At 43.0% G+C, this 19,463-nt stretch overlaps 1 protein-coding gene across 17 annotated transcripts in view; it reads left to right on the forward strand.

Annotated features, from left to right (window-relative positions):
- The window catches only part of CCNY (cyclin Y), a 326,218-nt gene that overhangs the window by 259,545 nt on the left and 47,210 nt on the right, over positions 1-19,463 (forward strand). For all 17 annotated transcript variants that reach the window (XM_063781644.1, XM_016963029.3, XM_063781645.1 and 14 more), the window contains one exon: positions 14,073-14,173. In XM_063781644.1, coding sequence (XP_063637714.1) covers positions 14,073-14,173 — 101 coding nt within the window. The remainder of the gene's footprint in view (positions 1-14,072; positions 14,174-19,463) is intronic.

Raw genomic sequence — 19,463 nt, forward strand, 5'->3', positions numbered from 1 at the left:
TGTTTTGCGAACTCCTTTGCTTTCTGGCACAATAAGATATTTCAGGCTCATCTTGTACCTCTGCCTCAACCCTGGATAGCCATTTCTCCAGGGAGTCCTGATTCCTTTTAGTGGCAAACAGTGCTAGAACCAAGGTCTGGACACCATGTGAGCTCATTGCTGCTGGGGTGCTATTGCTTCTAGGCCCATTTAGCAGGTGTAGCTAGGAAACTGACATTTCAGAAATCATGAATTCATACTGTTACTTTAAATTTCCCATTCCAGTCTATCCCATAGGGTTTTTTCTTTTTTTTTTTTTTCTTTTCTTTTATTTATTTTATTTTATTTTATTTTATTTTTTTATTATACTTTAAGTTTTAGGGTACATGTGCACATTGTGCAGGTTAGTTACATATGTATACATGTGCCATGCTGGTGTGCTGCACCCACTAACTCGTCATCTAGCATTAGGTATATCTCCCAATGCTATCCCTCCCCACTCCCCCCTCCCCACCACAGTCCCCATAGTGTGATATTCCCCTTCCTGTGTCCATGTGATCTCATTGTTCAATTCCCACCTATGAGTGAGAATATGCGGTGTTTGGTTTTTTGTTCTTGTAATAGTTTACTGAGAATGATGGTTTCCAATTTCATCCATGTCCCTACAAAGGACATGAACTCATCATTTTTTATGGCTGCATAGTATTCCATGGTGTATATGTGCCACATTTTCTTAATCCAGTCTATCATTGTTGGACATTTGGGTTGGTTCCAAGTCTTTGCTATTGTGAATAATGCCGCAATAAACATACGTGTGCATGTGTCTTTATAGCAGCATGATTTATAGTCATTTGGGTATATACCCAGTAATGGGATGGCTGGGTCAAATGGTATTTCTAGTTCTAGATCCCTGAGGAATCGCCACACTGACTTCCACAATGGTTGAACTAGTTTACAGTCCCACCAACAGTGTAAAAGTGTTCCTATTTCTCCACATCCTCTCCAGCACCTGTTGTTTCCTGACTTTTTAATGATTGCCATTCTGACTGGTGTGAGATGATATCTCATAGTGGTTTTGATTTGCATTTCTCTGATGGCCAGTGATGATGAGCATTTTTTCATGTGTTTTTTGGCTGCATAAATGTCTTCTTTTGAGAAGTGTCTGTTCAACTCCCTCGCCCACTTTTTGATGGGGTTGTTTGTTTTTTTCTTGTAAATTTGTTTGAGTTCATTGTAGATTCTGGATATTAGCCCTTTGTCAGATGAGTAGGTTGCGAAAATTTTCTCCCATGTTGTAGGTTGCCTGTTCACTCTGATGGTAGTTTCTTTTGCTGTGCAGAAGCTCTTTAGTTTAATTAGGTCCCATTTGTCAATTTTGGCTTTGGTTGCCATTGCTTTTGGTGTTTTGGACATGAAGTCCTTGCCCACACCTATGTCCTGAATGGTAATGCCTAGGTTTTCTTCTAGGGTTTTTATGGTTTTAGGTCTAACGTTTAAATCTTTAATCCATCTTGAATTGATTTTTGTATAAGGTGTAAGGAAGGGATCCAGTTTCAGCTTTCTACATATGGCTAGCCAGTTTTCCCAGCACCATTTATTAAATAGGGAATCCTTTCCCCATTGCTTGTTTTTCTCAGGTTTGTCAAAGATCAGATAGTTGTAGGTATGTGGCATTATTTCTGAGGGCCCTGTTCTGTTCCATTGATCTATATCTCTGTTTTGGTACCAGTACCATGCTGTTTTGGTTACTGTAGCCTTGTAGTATAGTTTGAAGTCAGGTAGTGTGATGCCTCCAGCTTTGTTCTTTTGGCTTAGGATTGACTTGGCGATGCGGGCTCTTTTTTGGTTCCATATGAACTTTAAAGTAGTTTTTTCCAATTCTGTGAAGAAAGTCATTGGTAGCTTGATGGGGATGGCATTGAATCTGTAAATTACCTTGGGCAGTATGGCCATTTTCACGATATTGATTCTTCCTACCCATGAGCATGGAATGTTCTTCCATTTGTTTGTATCCTCTTTTATTTCCTTGAGCAGTGGTTTGTAGTTCTCCTTGAAGAGGTCCTTCACATCCCTTGTAAGTTGGATTCCTAGGTATTTTATTCTCTTTGAAGCAATTGTGAATGGGAGTTCACTCATGATTTGGCTTTCTGTTTGTCTGTTGTTGGTGTATAGGAATGCTTGTGATTTTTGCACATTGATTTTGTATCCTGAGACTTTGCTGAAGTTGCTTATCAGCTTAAGGAGATTTTGGGCTGAGATGATGGGGTTTTCTAGATAAACAATCATGTCGTCTGCAAACAGGGACAATTTGACTTCCTCTTTTCCTAATTGAATACCCTTTATTTCCTTCTCCTGCCTGATTGCCCTGGCCAGAACTTCCAACACTATGTTGAATAGGAGTGGTGAGAGAGGGCATCCCTGTCTTGTGCCAGTTTTCAAAGGGAATGCTTCCAGTTTTTGCCCATTCAGTATGATATTGGCTGTGGGTTTGTCATAGATAGCTCTTATTATTTTGAAATACGTCCCATCAATACCTAATTTATTGAAAGTTTTTAGCATGAAGGGTTGTTGAATTTTGTCAAAGGCTTTTTCTGCATCTATTGAGATAATCATGTGGTTTTTGTCTTTGGTTCTGTTTATATGCTGGATTACATTTATTGATTTGCGTATATTGAACCAGCCTTGCATCCCAGGGATGAAGCCCACTTGATCATGGTGGATAAGCTTTTTGATGTGCTGCTGGATTCGGTTTGCCAGTATTTTATTGAGGATTTTTGCATCAATGTTCATCAAGGATATTGGTCTAAAATTCTCTTTTTTGGTTGTGTCTCTGCCCAGCTTTGGTATCAGAATGATGCTGGCCTCATAAAATGAGTTAGGGAGGATTCCCTCTTTTTCTATTGATTGGAATAGTTTCAGAAGGAATGGTACCAGTTCCTCCTTGTACCTCTGGTAGAATTCGGCTGTGAATCCATCTGGTCCTGGACTCTTTTTGGTTGGTAAACTATTGATTATTGCCACAATTTCAGCTCCTGTTATTGGTCTATTCAGAGATTCAACTTCTTCCTGGTTTAGTCTTGGGAGAGTGTATGTGTCGAGGAATGTATCCATTTCTTCTAGATTTTCTAGTTTATTTGCGTAGAGGTGTTTGTAGTATTCTCTGATGGTAGTTTGTATTTCTGTGGGGGTGGTGATACCCCCTTTATCATTTTTTATTGTGTCTATTTGATTCTTCTCTCTTTTTTTCTTTATTAGTCTTGCTAGCAGTCTATCAATTTTGTTGATCCTTTCAAAAAACCAGCTCCTGGATTCATTGATTTTTTGAAGGGTTTTTTGTGTCTCTATTTCCTTCAGTTCTGCTCTGATTTTAGTTATTTCTTGCCTTCTGCTAGCTTTTGAATGTGTTTGCTCTTGCTTTTCTAGTTCTTTTAATTGTGATGTTAGGGTGTCAATTTTGGATCTTTCCTGCTTTCTCTTGTGGGCATTTAGTGCTATAAATTTCCCTCTACACACTGCTTTGAATGCATCCCAGAGATTCTGGTATGTTGTGTCTTTGTTCTCGTTGGTTTCAAAGAACATCTTTATTTCTGCCTTCATTTCGTTATGTACCCAGTAGTTCAGGAGCAGGTTGTTCAGTTTCCATGTAGTTGAGCGGCTTTGAGTGAGATTCTTAATCCTGAGTTGTAGTTTGATTGCACTGTGGTCTGAGAGATAGTTTGTTATAATTTCTGTTCTTTTACATTTGCTGAGGAGAGCTTTACTTCCAAGTATGTGGTCAATTTTGGAATAGGTGTGGTGTGGTGCTGAAAAAAATGTATATTCTGTTGATTTGGGGTGGAGAGTTCTGTAGATGTCTATTAGGTCCGCTTGGTGCAGAGCTGAGTTCAATTCCTGGGTATCCTTGTTGACTTTCTGTCTCGTTGATCTGTCTAATGTTGACAGTGGGGTGTTAAAGTCTCCCATTATTAATGTGTGGGAGTCTAAGTCTCTTTGTAGGTCACTCAGGACTTGCTTTATGAATCTTGGTGCTCCTGTATTGGGTGCATATATATTTAGGATAGTTAGCTCCTCTTGTTGAATTGATCCCTTTACCATTATGTAATGGCCTTCATTGTCTCTTTTGATCTTTGTTGGTTTAAAGTCTGTTTTATCAGAGACTAGGATTGCAACCCCTGCCTTTTTTTGTTTTCCATTTGCTTGGTAGATCTTCCTCCATCCTTTTATTTTGAGCCTATGTGTGTCTCTGCACGTGAGATGGGTTTCCTGAATACAGCACACTGATGGGTCTTGACTCTTTATCCAACTTGCCAGTCTGTGTCTTTTAATTGGAGAATTTAGTCCATTTACATTTAAAGTTAATATTGTTATGTGTGAATTTGATCCTGTCATTATGATGTTAGGTGGTGATTTTGCTCGTTAGTTGATGCAGTTTCTTCCTAGTCTCGATGGTCTTTACATTTTGGCATGATTTTGCAGCGGCTGGTACCGGTTGTTCCTTTCCATGTTTAGCGCTTCCTTCAGGAGCTCTTTTAGGGCAGGCCTGGTGGTGACAAAATCGGTCAGCATTTGCTTGTCTGTAAAGTATTTTATTTCTCCTTCACTTATGAAGCTTAGTTTGGCTGGATATGAAATTCTGGGTTGAAAATTCTTTTCTTTAAGAATGTTGAATATTGGCCCGCACTCTCTTCTGGCTTGTAGGGTTTCTGCCGAGAGATCCGCTGTTAGTCTGATGGGCTTCCCTTTGTGGGTAACCCGACCTTTCTCTCTGGCTGCCCTTAACATTTTTTCCTTCATTTCAACTTTGGTGAATCTGACAATTATGTGTCTTGGAGTTGCTCTTCTCGAGGAGTATCTTTGTGGCGTTCTCTGTATTTCCTGAATCTGAACGTTGGCCTGCCTTGCTAGATTGGGGAAGTTCTCCTGGATAATATCCTGCAGAGTGTTTTCCAACTTGGTTCCATTCTCCCCATCACTTTCAGGTACACCAATCAGACGTAGATTTGGTCTTTTCACATAGTCCCATATTTCTTGGAGGCTTTGCTCATTTCTTTTTATTCTTTTTTCTCTAAACTTCCCTTCTCGCTTCATTTCATTCGTTTCATCTTCCATCGCTGATACCCTTTCTTCCAGTTGATCGCATCAGCTCCTGAGGCTTCTGCATTCTTCACGTAGTTCTCGAGCCTTGGTTTTCAGTTCCATCAGCTCCTTTAAGCACTTCTCTGTATTGGTTATTCTAGTTATACATTCTTCTAAATTTTTTTCAAAGTTTTCAACTTCTTTGCCTTTGGTTTGAATGTCCTCCCATAGCTCAGAGTAATTTGATCGTCTGAAGCCTTCCTCTCTCAGCTCGTCAAAATCATTCTCCATCCAGCTTTGTTCTGTTGCTGGTGAGGAACTGCGTTCCTTTGGAGGAGGAGAGGCGCTCTGCGTTTTAGAGTTTCCAGTTTTTCTGTTCTGTTTTTTCCCCATCTTTGTGGTTTTATCTGCTTTTGGTCTTTGATGATGGTGATGTACAGATGGGTTTTCGGTGTGGATGTCCTTTCTGTTTGTTAGTTTTCCTTCTAACAGACAGGACCCTCAGCTGCAGGTCTGTTGGAATACCCTGCCGTGTGAGGTGTCAGTGTGCCCCTGCTGGGGGGTGCCTCCCAGTTAGGCTGCTCGGGGGTCAGGGACCCACTTGAGGAGGCAGTCTGCCCGTTCTCAGATCTCCAGCTGCGTGCTGGGAGAACCACTGCTGTCTTCAAAGCTGTCAGACAGGGACATTTAAGTCTGCAGAGGTTACTGCTGTCTTTTTGTTTGTCTGTGCCCTGCCCCCAGAGGTGGAGCCTACAGAGGCAGGCAGGCCTCCTTGAGCTGTGGTGGGCTCCACCCAGTTCGAGCTTCCGGGCTGCTTTGTTTACCTAAGCAAGCCTGGGCAATGGCGGGCGCCCCTTCCCCAGCCTCGCTGCGGCCTTGCAGTTTGATCTCAGACTGCTGTGCTAGCAATCAGCGAGATTCCGTGGGCGTAGGACCCTCCGAGCCAGGTGTGGGATATAGTCTCGTGGTGCGCCGTTTTTTAAGCCGGTCTGAAAAGCACAATATTCGAGTGGGAGTGACCCGATTTTCCAGGTGCGTCCGTCACCCCTTTGACTCGGAAAGGGAACTCCCTGACCCCTTGTGCTTCCCAGGTGAGGCAATGCCTCGCCCTGCTTCGGCTCACGCACGGTGTGCGCACCCACTGGCCTGCGCCCACTGTCTGGCACTCCCTAGTGAGATGAACCCGGTACCTCAGATGGAAATGCAGAAATCACCCGTCTTCTGCGTTGCTCACGCTGGGAGCTGTAGACCGGAGCTGTTCCTATTCGGCCATCTTGGCTCAGGGTTTTTTCTTGACCTTGGCCTTTGACTTTTTAATTTCTACTGAAAAACTTATTTTTCAATTAAGTTTTATTGATACATAATTAACATGGAAAATTCACCTTTCAAAAATATACAGTTCAGTGGTTTTTAGTGTAACCACAGAGGTGTGCAACTGTCATCACAGTTAATTTTAGAACATATTCATCACCCCCAAAAGAAAGCCTGTACCCATTAGCAGTCATTCCTACTCCTTCCCCTCCCCCACTAGTCTACTGTTTGTAGATTTGTCTATTTTGGATATTTTATATAAATGTAATCATATAATACATGGCCTTTTGTGAGTGGCTTCTTTCACTTAGCATAATGTTCTCAAGGTTCATCCGTGTATCTCAGAACTTCATTCCTTTTTATGGCCAAAGACATTTCTACAGAGCAGAATTCTACCATAAAGTTGGCATTTTCCCAATTTTTGTTCTGAGATCCAAAGTTGGCTTATTTTCTCGCTTTCATAGAGAATGATTTGGTTCACCTGGGTTCTTAACTCCATGGGTATTTGCTTTCTACTTTAGTCTTGCTGTAAATAATTGATCCTGCTAAAAGCTGTACCCTTTTTGGGGGGCTGGGGGTAGGGGGTCAGAGTCTTGCTCTTTCACCCAGGCTGGAGTACAGTGGTGTGATCTTGGCTCACTGCAACCTCTGCCTTCCGGGTTCAAGTGATTCTCCTGCCTCAGCCTCCTGAGTAGCTGGGATTACAGGCACCTGCCACCACGCCCAGCTAATTTTTGTATTTTTAATAGAGACAGGGTTTCACCATGTTGGCCAGGCTGGTCTCAAACTCCTGACCTCAAGTGATCCAGCTGCCTCGGCCTCCGAAAGTGCTGGGATTACAGCCATGAGCCACTGTGCCTAACCTGTACCTTCTTTTTCTTTCTATGGAACATTAGTTTGTGAACACTTTGAGGTCAGAGAGGAAGATTTTTTTCTTATTTTGCTTTTTGTCTTTGTGTCTCTGTGACCCCTGGTGGTCCTGGAAAAGTGATGATGGTGCTTTCCTCTCTCCCAGCTGGGTGCCTTCCACGCATGGGCATCCCCCTGTGAGCACACCTGCTCTTGCTGATCAGTGCTCTGGGTTTCACAGGCTTCAGAATCCCACACAAAGTTCTTGAATTCCACTCCACCCTGTATTAGCTGTGTGAATAAGGCAAAGACAGTTCTGCAAAATGAGTGGCCTTTATGGTTTCGTGGAGACTGTCTGTGAGCTGGGAGTTCAGCAGGTGGCAGGTGTGATCCTGCAACCCAGCCTCCCCTCCACTTCTGCACTCCAGCAGGCCTTTCGTTCATTCCTAGTCAAGGAATGCCAGTACAAGTGGCCAGTTCTCTGTGGCCCGAGGAGGCTGCAGACCGAAACCTGCCTCCTCTATCAAGGTCATAACCTGCCTCCTCTATCAAGGTCATAGTTTGCCCTCCTTAAGATTAAAAAAAATTGTGGAGCTTTCATATTTAGAGATTTCATTTATTTCACTTCTTTTCACAAACTTTTACTCCTTCTTTTCTGCTAATAATAATACTTCATTTTATTTATTTATTTATTTATTTGTGAGACAAGGTTTCACTCTGTCACTCAGGGTAGAGTGTAGTGGCACAATCATGGCTCACGGCAGTCTTGACTTCCTGGGCCCAACCGATCTTCCCGCCTCAGCCTCCTGGGTAGCTGGCACCACAGGCATGCATCACCACACCTGGCTAATTTATTTCTATTTTTTGTAGAGATGAGGTCTTGCTGTATGGCTCAGGTTGGTCTCGAACTCCTGGGCTCAATTGATTCTCCCACTTGGGCTTCCCAAAGTGCTGGAATTATAGGCATGAGCTACCATGCCTGGGCCTTACATTATTTAATGCTTTTTTTTGATCCTAACAAACCTTTCTAAGAAGTAGTAAGACAGTCATTGAAAATGGGAAGTTAAAGCCTAGAGACTCTTAAGTGTTAAATGACTTAATATTTATTCAGTTCATGTACGTGCTAAGCACTTTACAGGTGTTATTCTTCACAGCACCACAATGAAGGACAGGTTCTGTATCTGAATTTTATTGATGAAGACACTGAAGCTTGGGGAGGCTAAGCCTAAGGTGATAGGCTTATACATTTTAATTAATTATGAAAGGGGTTACTATTATTGGTTATTCTAGGACAACAGGGACAAACTACGGCTGTCCTGATCAAGCCAGGATGTGTGATTGTCCTCTGTAAGTAACTTGCCCACATTTACACAACTCATCAGTGGCAGAGCTGCAGCCAAGCACTGGGCTTTCTGACTCCACTGTGCTCCTGCCCTGCCTGTCTGGAGTGTCTAGTCCACATGAACTTGGCTCCTTGATCTGCCTGCCATGCCTCACTTCATGTGTTCTGCACGTGTCAGCATTTCATTGCCCAATGGTGCAGGCCCCTGCGGCCAGCTCATTGCCACACAGCATGCCCCTTTCTGCCGTAACACAGCTGCTGTGGCCACACTGTGGTCTCCCTCACAGAGGATCCTGTGCCATAATGGAGGCAGATGACTTCCCACAGTTGGGGGCAGTGAGCACTCTAGTCCCGGGATGGAGCTGTTCTTCATTTGCTGATTCAAGAAAATACCAGTCTGTACCTCCAAGACACCTGCAGTCTAGACCCTGGAGACATATAGAAAAGTGAGCCAGAAATGACAATGGAGAGTGACTGGTGCTGTGGAGGGTGAACACGGGCATAGAACACACAGAAGGGTACCCAGCCCAGGTGGTCTGGTGGTAGGAAGGCATCTAGAGGAAGCACTGTCAGCAGAGTGCTGAAGGATGAGTGGAGTCAGGGAGGGGAAAAGGTCTTTAGGGTATTGTACAAGAAGGTTTAGGAGAGAACAGCTCAAGGGAAGGGCTGCAGAACCCCAGGGAGGGAGGCACGGACTTGGGAGTCAGACAAACATGGCTTTAAGCTCTGGTGTCTTAGATTTGGTGTTGGAAATGCTACTTCATTTCTCTGATCTCCTTATCTGTAAAATGGGAATTCTACCCTGCAGTGCAGGGCTCTGAATGTTTGTGAGCTCTAAGTGAATACACGTAAAGTAACCCAGAACACTGTGGGTTCATCTTTGATGGCCATTAAATAAAAGTGGCCGTTGTTCCTTTCATCTTTGAATTATGTCCAAGTGTGGTGTGCAGGGAAAGAGGAAGTGAACCGTGAACCTGGAGAGATGGAGAGTTGACTCGTGTGTCTCTCCCCAGTGGAGAACGTCAGAACCATCTAGGCAGGGAGGCAACACAATCCGATTTGCTTTGTATTAAGGTGACAGTAGCACTTGAAGAAGAATGGTTTAGAGAGGAGTGAGCCTCGAGGCAAGGTGGTTACTGTAGTGATACAGGTGAGAGTCCACGTGGCTTTCATATACCAGATAGTGGCTAGAGGGGTGCAGGGGAAAGGATGATGTGGAAGTGTACCTGGAATAGAATCGATAGCACTTGATACAAGGAAACCAACAGAAAGGAAAACAAAATTCAAGAATATTTTGTGGATTTCTGGTTTTAAGCCATTACAGTTGATTAGAGGAACAAATTAGTTTGGCATTTGAGGTACCCATGAGGAACATTGAGATGGAGGGGTCAACCAGGCAAGTAGTGAGCTCAGAAGAGAAGTTGGGGCCAGAAAGGAGAGATTTGGGACCCAACAGAGGGGAGAAGGTAGTTGAATTAATGAGAGTGGCTGAGAGTCCCCTGGGAAGGTGTTTAGAGGAAGAAGAAAAGACCATTACATTTGAGGAAATTCAGAGAAGCAGAGTCCACAAAAGGACTGCGACTGAGTAGCCAGAAAGATGGGGGAAAGCAAGGAGGAAATCCCAGAAAGAAAAAGCTTCAGTTCAAATATCAAATTGGTAGGAGGACTGCAGAGGACCCATCTGCATAGCGGACTTAGAGTTTTTTGTGAATGGGGAGGGAGTGTGGAGGTTGAGCCAATTCAGAAAGACATTTTGAAGAAGCTGAGGGACTAATTAGTTCTGGCCTGAAGAGAGTTAGAGCTTCTACTCCAGGTAGGGGGAGGGATGACCGATTTGCCAAGAAAGAGGCAAGAAGGTGAGGGGACGCTGTCTGGTGGCCTCTGGGTTCTGTGACTCAAACTCCCTGTGGGGAGCTCAGCATGGTGATGGGTGGAGGATTTGAGGAGGTGTCGCAGGTGGGAGCAGTTGAAATAGTTGGGAGGAAGATTTGGGGTCATTGTGGAAGGTCCAGTGGAAGTCTTATCCCTGCTTTCTCCTCCTCTTCATCCTGTGCTTTGATCGTATGTTTGTGTGTGCATGTACATGTGTGTATCCATGTATCTTTGTATCTGACAGACATCAGTATTGGAATTATCTAAGGGGATAATCTCATTATTTGGGACACAGGATAACTCTTCAATAAAATCTTCTTAAATATATCATTCAACAATTTTTGTATATTAGTGGACCTTGATGTAAATCATATTTTGTACTATAGACATTGTGTGAATACATGGACTAAATGACCTTGCTTCAGTCTAGCTCTAAAATTCGATTATTCTGCATATTCATAACTTAATCTGTAAGGTTCACATTATTTCAAAGATATAAATTTTATTTCTTTAGAATAATTCATAATTGGGCTTCTCACTCATCAGGCTCCCCTTCTAAGCAGTTCGTGGTTGACTCTGTAGTATCTGCGCTCTCACCAAGACACTTACTATATTTGGGACAATCTTTCTAAATTGTTTATAGGGTGATGCCCATCTTTTGCAAGTAAAACATTGCCTTAGACATTTCCTTTTATGATTTTCCAAAATGTTGCAGGCATTAGGCATAAAGAACATCCCTGTCGCTTTTTTGACCTGTTTAACGCAGTTTCTACTTAACGATTACCGGCAGGTGCTTCCCACACACTCGCCCTGCTCAAGGTGCTTTACAAATACTAATTCATGCACTCCTTCTGATAGACCCATGAGGTAGGGTCTGTCATTTTCATCTCTGTTTTACAGCTGAGGAAACTGAGGGGCAGAGAGGGAGGCCAGGTAACTTGCCCAGGCCACGCAGCTAGTTATGTCCAAGTCAGATTAACTACCAAGAGTCATGCCCTGCTGTTTCTCCAGCACATCACTTTGCTGTGTCATTTACTAGCAAAGATGGGAACCTAAGTGGGAGGGTCTGTGTGTGCATGTGCACGCACATGTACAAGCATACCAGTGTTTCAGAATCATGGAGCAATACATTAACAAAAACATTTTGAGTAACACCGAGAACTACCTGACACACGTGTGCTTATGAAAACTATCGAATTAGAATGCTCTGTTCTGTGAGTGATACACCTCTGCCACTTCCAGAGGCCGAGCATCGGTCAGTTGTTGGATGGTACCACAAAGCAGGAGGTGTTGTACTTTCCTCCACCACACCCTGAGAGGACCAGTTCAAAAAAAAAAAAAAAAAAAAAAAAACAGAGACATCCCTGGGGTCAAGAGCATTTCTAGTAGAAGGATTACAGCTATTTCAGCTTATAACTCAATACTTGGGATCTTTATTCAGTTTCGAAGTTATTAAATAGTTTAAAAGCTGGGTTGGCATCCGCCTGGGATTGAGGGCTTTGGCAGATAAGCCCTTAGTTCTGGGGTGCTCAGACCCGCAGCTGGGGCAGTCCTCAGGCCAGGGCAGGGTCCCTTTGTGTGGCTGGCTTTGAGTTAACCCTCTGAACCTTAGGGATGGTGCACACAGAGGGGTGCCCTCCCTGTCAACTCACAAAGGTTACTTCCTAGATTATGATGGGACATTCTCTGTATTCCGAGGGTTCCCATGACCCCGTGCATCACTCTTCTTGCCCTGACTTTGTGGCTTATATTTTCTTAGGGAAACCATTTATTCTTTGCAAGCCCTGTTACATTTTAATCTGGAAGGAGTTTGCATCAGAGGAAACAATTGAAACCCACAAGAAACACAAATGAAATATTATTGTCTTTTTCCTTCATTGTTGGGATTTCTAAAGTTATCCCATATCTCTAAAAGTTTATTAACACCAGAAAAAATTTAATTACTGACTTTTAATGTTAAATATGGTATCTGTGTTAAACATAGATTTTTGTTTGTAGTAGATTTTACATCTGTAGGAAAAATTCCTTAAGCATTTTTAGTTTATCACCTATGGTAATAGCTGTTATTAGAGTCTGAGGCTTTAGTGTGTCTTCTATGACTTACATGTGATTCTACAAGAGTTTAAAAAGAGGAAGAGAATTGGTTTAAATGTCTGGATTTTCTTAATGAAATGTGATTCATTTGATACATGTTAAATGCCATATGAAAACTGACATTTGACTTCAGACTTGAATTTCACAAGCGTTCTCTATGCCCTGTCCCCACACAGGCACTTGAGAGTGTAAGCCTAAGGAAAGAACCCTGGGGAAGATGCCTCAGCTTCTGAATTTTCCTGGTTGTGGTTCTTTCCTTCTGACCTGTTTGCTGTTGATGTGAGACTAGGGCTCCGAGGGTCAGGATGCTTCAGCAGCGCAGTGCTAACTGTGATTTCAGAAATTGGAACCCCAAAGAAGTAACTAGTATCATTTGTTATCTAGTTTTGAGAAGAGATTCTGTTTATAACATTGTTTATGTATTTCTCAGACTGCCTCACATTTTCCTTACTTTATTACTGAGGAAACCTTATTAAATGAGAAATAAATTTTAAGATATTGAACAGGGCATTTGGTCTCTAACGTTGAGGCTTCCTTTACTAAATTTGTGAACTGTGTATACCCAGGGTGTGTTGCAGGCGGGCAGGTCAGGCAGAAGACATTGTGATCTGCAAGGGATTATTAAGTTTTTTTGTTGCTGAAAATGACACTTAGACATTCAACATAGCATCAGGCACGTGGAAACTTGTTTGCATAATTTAATTTTTTTTCTAGTTTTCTTTTGATCAGAAACTATCCAGATTGATGTGTACTAATCATATTGCCCGATTGTTGCCAGAAATCTATTTAGTGGTCAACTAGGTGTCATCAGTGTGTGCTATAAATTCTGTTTACTTCACCAGTACCTTCTAGAAGGAATTCTGTTTTAAAGTTCTCCAAAGAGCCCAAAACTTGTACAGTTATGAAAGAACCTGTCATAAGACCACACAAAGAACTACCTAAAGGTCATTCATTGGTTGTATTTTCAAAAGTATCAGATAATCTTCCCCTTTAAAACTTACTTTGTCCTTAACAAAGCAATATTTTTTCATTATAACTTTACCTGCTGAAATTCAAGCAGATTAACCAGGAGATTCTAAATTAACATTGGCTGCATTTTCCATGGCCCCTAAATCAACTGTATTTCAAGAGTAAGGAAAGTGGGTACAGTGGACACTTGTCTTGATCTTAGTGCGTAAAACCAGGCCACCATCTAAATTGCAGGCTTTTGTTAGGTTAGTAGATCCCATGTTTCATACAAGCCATGGGGCAGGTGATTTTTGTGGACTCTGAAACATGCTTTTTGATGCTTGATTGCAAGAGTTTACTGTTCTCCTGATGCAAGAAGTTAGGGACTAGGCGTGGTCCTGGTGACTTTTATATATGGAAGAGCAAGGAAGTTCATTTTATGAATAAAGTGTTTTTGTACTGTTCTTGGTGGTAATGTTGACATTTCTTGCTAAGACATTTTTCCTCTGTGGTCTTATCTCAAGTTAAGGGGGGGTGATGTTTCTTGGAAGAATTCTGAGCCCTGTGTAATTGCCTTAATCTTCTTGCTGTTGTTTTCTAGCATCCTCCAGGACAAATAGCAAGGAAATACAGTTCCTGCTCCACCATTTTCCTAGATGATAGCACAGTCAGTCAACCAAACCTCAAGTATACAATTAAATGGTGGGTATATGGATTTATTTCCTTCCTTCCTTCCTTCCTTCCTTCCTTCCTTCCTTTCTTTTTTTTTTTTTTTTTTACTTAACTGAATGCTTTTTCTGTTCCTTAACCTGACAGCTAAGCTGGTTGGTTGTGGGGTCTGGGAGTGATAAGATTGGATGGGTGGGAGTAGGGGTAGCACTGATAATTCAGGAAATCTTTTTAAAAAATGATTTTGGTAGTTAAATGTGGGGTATTTGAAATATTTTTACATAGTACTATTTACATTAAAAGACCAGAATCTTAAAGTATTTTAAATGTAGATTACTTAAAATGTATTTTTTATTTTTGTTCATACTTTCTACCCTTGCACTTTTTATTGAAGCCATCCTGGCATAACTCCACTAACTTTTTACCTTCTAAATAAAATGAGACTCCTATGTTCCCAGTTGAAGACCCGGGGCTCCAGTAGAAAGCCTGCCTGGCCTAGTGAAGGTACACTTGCCTGGGGTCTGGAGATCTGAGTTCTGACCATGGCTCTCTCACCAACAAAGAGAACATGGGTGGGATCCTTTCTGTGGGGCCTTTAATTCCATATTTTTAAATGGAGTTTATAAGGGAGGAAGGAAGGGGGAGTCTTGGGATAAACTTCTTTCCCTTACGGTGCTTCAGTTTCCGTACTTTAAAGAGGGAGGGAACACTGGTTTTTCCTTTATTGTACCACTAGCATTATGGTAATAATGACCCTTGGCAAGTACTATAGAGAACCTGATGTGCTTGGGCCTGTGGTCAGCAGCTCAGTTTAAAAAAATCTGAATTTTATCTCTATACTTGTTTAAGAAAGCACACATTTCACAATACATGTCAGCATATGAAATAAGTGTTTAAATTTTAAATAAGGAGTATTCGTCCATTTCAGTGGGCCAGGTTTTCAGGCCTAGAAGCCCTGTTCTGAGTATGACCACATGTGATGATGAGTCAGGCAGTGAGGACTATAGCCATCTGTAGTCAGTGTCTGCTCTAGGCAGAAGGTGGAGGACAAGGCCGCTTGGGTAGAGGCTGCCTGTTGGTACTGCGCTTGTCAGGTTCCGTGCTTCCAGGATCTAAGTGGCAATGCAGCCTCTTCCTTACTTCCTCAGCACCGGAGTGCACGGGAAGTGACTAGTGGGCATAAACTCACACTGGCAGCAGTCACAGAGCTTTGTCTTAGCTCCACCACTCATGCCCTTGCCTGAGCCACGTTTACCCTTGGGCTGTGGTTTACTGAGGGGAAATGGGATGTGCAGTACCTTTGGAAGTATTTTCCAGATTAGGTTATTAGGACTCGCGGAGAGAAGTGGAAAGCCCTGAAGATCTGTGTACCACATGACTGTTGGCTTCTGCTCAATCTCTGAGGAGCCCAGAACAGAAGCTGCTAACTTCCCTTTAATCCTGGACTCCTCTCATTGGAAGCCAGGGCAGATTAGCACAGTTTCCCATCCTGGGGCGCTGGGGGCTCTTGGGATTCACAGGTGGCTCTGTCTTAGTTGCTCAACACTTTCATCCTTGGACCACTTAAAATTGCCACTGGCTGTGACACAGACACTTAGGAGCCTAGTGAGAGAACTATGTGACAATTTGATAGTTTGTTGGTCAACTCTAGGAGGCACAAGCACCTAAGTTAGAAATATGTTGTCTGTGTAAATCACTGTTTCTGGCCCTGGCTGCACCTAGGAGTCACCTGGGAGCTTAAAAACACACTGATGATTGAGGTCTCCTTACAGATATTGATTGAATCTGGCTGAGGTATACTGTGGGTATCTGGACTTTTAACAGATCTTGATTGAATCTGGCTGAGGTATACTGTGGGTATCTGGATTTTTAACAGCTCTTAATTGAATCTGGCTGAGGCATACTGTGGGTATTTGGATTTGTAACAGCTCTTGATTGAATCTGGCTGAGGTATACTGTGAGTATCTGGATTTTTAACAGATCTTGATTGAATCTGGCTGAGGCATTCTCTGGGTATCTGGATTTTTAACAGATCTTGATTGAATCTGGCTGAGGTATACTGTGGGTATCTGGATTTTTAACAGATCTTGATTGAATCTGGCTGAGGCATACTGTGGGTATTTGGATTTGTAACAGCTCTTGATTGAATCTGGCTGAGGTATACTGTGAATATCTGGATTTTTAACAGATCTTGATTGAATCTGGCTGAGGTATACTGTGAGTATCTGGATTTTTAACAGATCTTGATTGAATCTGGCTGAGGCATACTGTGGGTATTTGGATTTGTAACAGCTCTTGTTTGAATCTGGCTGAGGTATACTGTGAATATCTGGATTTTTAACAGATCTTGATTGAATCTGGCTGAGGTATACTGTGAGTATCTGGATTTTTAACAGATCTTGATTGAATCTGGCTGAGGCATACTGTGGGTATTTGGATTTGTAACAGCTCTTGTTTGAATCTGGCTGAGGTATACTGTGAATATCTGGATTTTTAACAGATCTTGATTGAATCTGGCTGAGGTATACTGTGAGTATCTGGATTTTTAACAGATCTTGATTGAATCTGGCTGAGGTATTCTCTGGGTGTCTGGATTTTTAACAGATCTTGATTGAATCTGGCTGAGGTATACTGTGGGTATCTGGATTTTTAGCAGATCTTGATTGAATCTGGCTGAGGCATTCTCTGGGTGTCTGGATTTTTAACAGATCTTGATTGAATCTGGCTGAGGCATACTGTGAGTATCTGGATTTTTAAACCTCCCCAGGAGAGTCTCACAGGCAGCCAAAGTTGAAGACCCCAGATGGAAGTGGACAGCTACCCTCCCCTCCCCCACCAATGTCCCCCTGCCACTTTTAAATGAACTGCGGGTTAGAATGTAGAGAACAGAGAAGCTGAAGAGTAGGAACAGGCTATGAGACTTCAGTGTAGATACTGGGCTTCCCTGACCCGAAGACATGGTCTCTGCACTGCACACATCTGAAACTTCTTCAGTCTGTAATTCAGTTGCTTTAAAAAGTATCTTCTTTTTCTTTTCTTTTCTTTTTTTTTTTTTTTTGAGACAGGATCTCTGTCCCCAGGCTGGAGTGCAGTGGCATGATCTCAGCTCACTGTAACTCCGCCTCCCAGGCTCAAGAGATCCTCCTGCCTTAGCCTCCCGAGTAGCTGGGATTACAGGTACACACTACCATGCCCAGCTAATTTTTGTATTTTTTGTAGAGACATTTGTTTCACCTTGTTGCCTAGGCTGGGCTCAAGCAATCTACCCACCTTGGCCTCCCAAAGTGCTGAGATTATAGGCATCAGCCACAGTGCCCAGCCAAAAGTATCCTCTTTTTAAAATGCACACTGGGAGCTGGGCAGGGTGGGACCAGCTGAAGTAGTGCCATCAGAATCCTTCCCTGGAAATACCAGCATCTCACACTTGGTGTAGCTAAAGAGTCAAAAACATTTAGAGACATTAGCAGGTCCAGTTGAGTTCTTCAGCTAGAGGTTTGACAATATGAGAGGAAAGGGATACTCAGAAGGAAGAGTAGTGAAAAAGATAGGAAGTTGTGAAATCCACATGCCATCCCATTCTAAAATTTTGCCTACATCTTGCCCTACTCCTGTCCAAAGAAAACTCCTATTTTCTTTTTTGCTTTCTTTGCCTCCCGTTAACCCAGGTCCTCTTGCACCCTACTCCAGACATTAAAACTGATAACACAATCATTAATATTGTAGTTCAGCTTCATGGTGGGCATAAGTGAGCATTTATGGGCCAGAGTTGCTTCTTGAAATCCAGTTACAAGGTTGTAACTGTGAGAAGAATGCCCTAGGTTCTAAACAGCGATTTGTAAGCTGATTTTTGGAAAATAATCCACCTGTAAAGTGGGGATTGCCAGAAATAAACGTATTTGCAAATTCTAGCTGGGGATGGGTGGAGGGTTGAATGCTAATCTAACAGTGAAAGAAAAGCTATAAAAAAGTTGGGTACTCATTCAGTGCTCACTCTTTCTGTAGACATAATTTTTTATTTTGAGAACTTGATTTTCCTATTTTTCCCCTAAATGCCAACAGCTGTGGTATGAATTTAGAGTTTGTCAGCCACACTTTGTGCCTCTGCAGCCAACCCCTCCCCACCAAATCCTCTGACAAGCATAAGATGATGATCAAAGAAAAGAGCGGAGGGTGGTGGGGAGCCCCTTTGCGCACTTGGCCATACCATCAGGGTCCTTGGCCTCCAGGGCCAGGGAACAGCTAATGCCCATCACAGCCCTGTCTATGGCTCAGCCCCACTGTGCTGCTAGAACTCACCCCCTCTTGCCCTTCAAAGGTTTTAGGATTATCATATACATTGCTAATTTAGCTCTGGGTAAGAAGACAAATGAAGTGCCAAAAGTCACAAATCCATTTTGTTTTCTTGTGCAAGAAAATAGCATTTACTTCCTCCCCAGCTATGTGGCAAAAGCTGCTGAGCAAACCCTATAGTCCAAATGTTTTGTTCCCTGATAGGGCTCTGGCCCTTCCTTGGTGAAACTGCACCATTTTCTGAGGTCTTGGCAGAGCTGACCAAGCCTCTGAAGTTGGGCACTCAGGGTCCCCCAGGTCCCCTGAATTCTTTCTGTGTCCTAACCGATAATCAGAGTGCCTTGACCGCTCTTTGGCCTGGTAAACTTGGATTTGATAAGGGTGGTAAGAGCCGGTTAACTCTGTGGCTCGCCAGGGTTAATTGATCTGGTTAGCCACTCTGGGCAGAAACTAAAGGAGGCCTTAGGCACTTGTCTGGTAGGGTAGACACTGGTTCTGTCTGGAGGTGAGGCAGAAAAGATTAGCAGTGTCACAGCACTCCTCCATCGGACAGCACCTACATGGCTCCTGGGCTGTTCTCTGAGAGACTGGATCGTTCTGGCCCTGCGAAGGGGATATGCCTTGGGGTCCTTCACCATAGAAGCCTATAAACAAGGCACAGGCTTTGTTGCACAGATTGACAGTGACGGTGGCTATCTATGCCCCTGCTTTCCAGGGGCCGGATGGCACCCCGTTCACTGCCAGCATGCACGGTAAGCCCCTCAAGACTGCTCCACCTGGATGGAAGGACACTGTTTCCCACCTTAGGTCCCTTGGATGGGGCTTCGTGGCTGAAATAGGGGAAGTAAAAACAATGACCAGCACAGCCAAGGTGAGGAGTGCTGCAAAAACAAGGGAACCTGAAAAGAGACCAGAAAAAAAGGGAGATCCAACAAAACGGGTGTCGAGGAGCCAAATTTGACAAGACCTTCTAAAGACAGGTCCAAAAACAAAATAGACAGCCCAGTACAATTCTCCTTAGACTTTTAAAAGT

The sequence above is a fragment of the Pan troglodytes genome, chromosome 8 (genome assembly GCF_028858775.2).
Source record: "Pan troglodytes isolate AG18354 chromosome 8, NHGRI_mPanTro3-v2.0_pri, whole genome shotgun sequence".
NCBI classification, from domain to species: Eukaryota; Metazoa; Chordata; class Mammalia; order Primates; family Hominidae; genus Pan; species Pan troglodytes.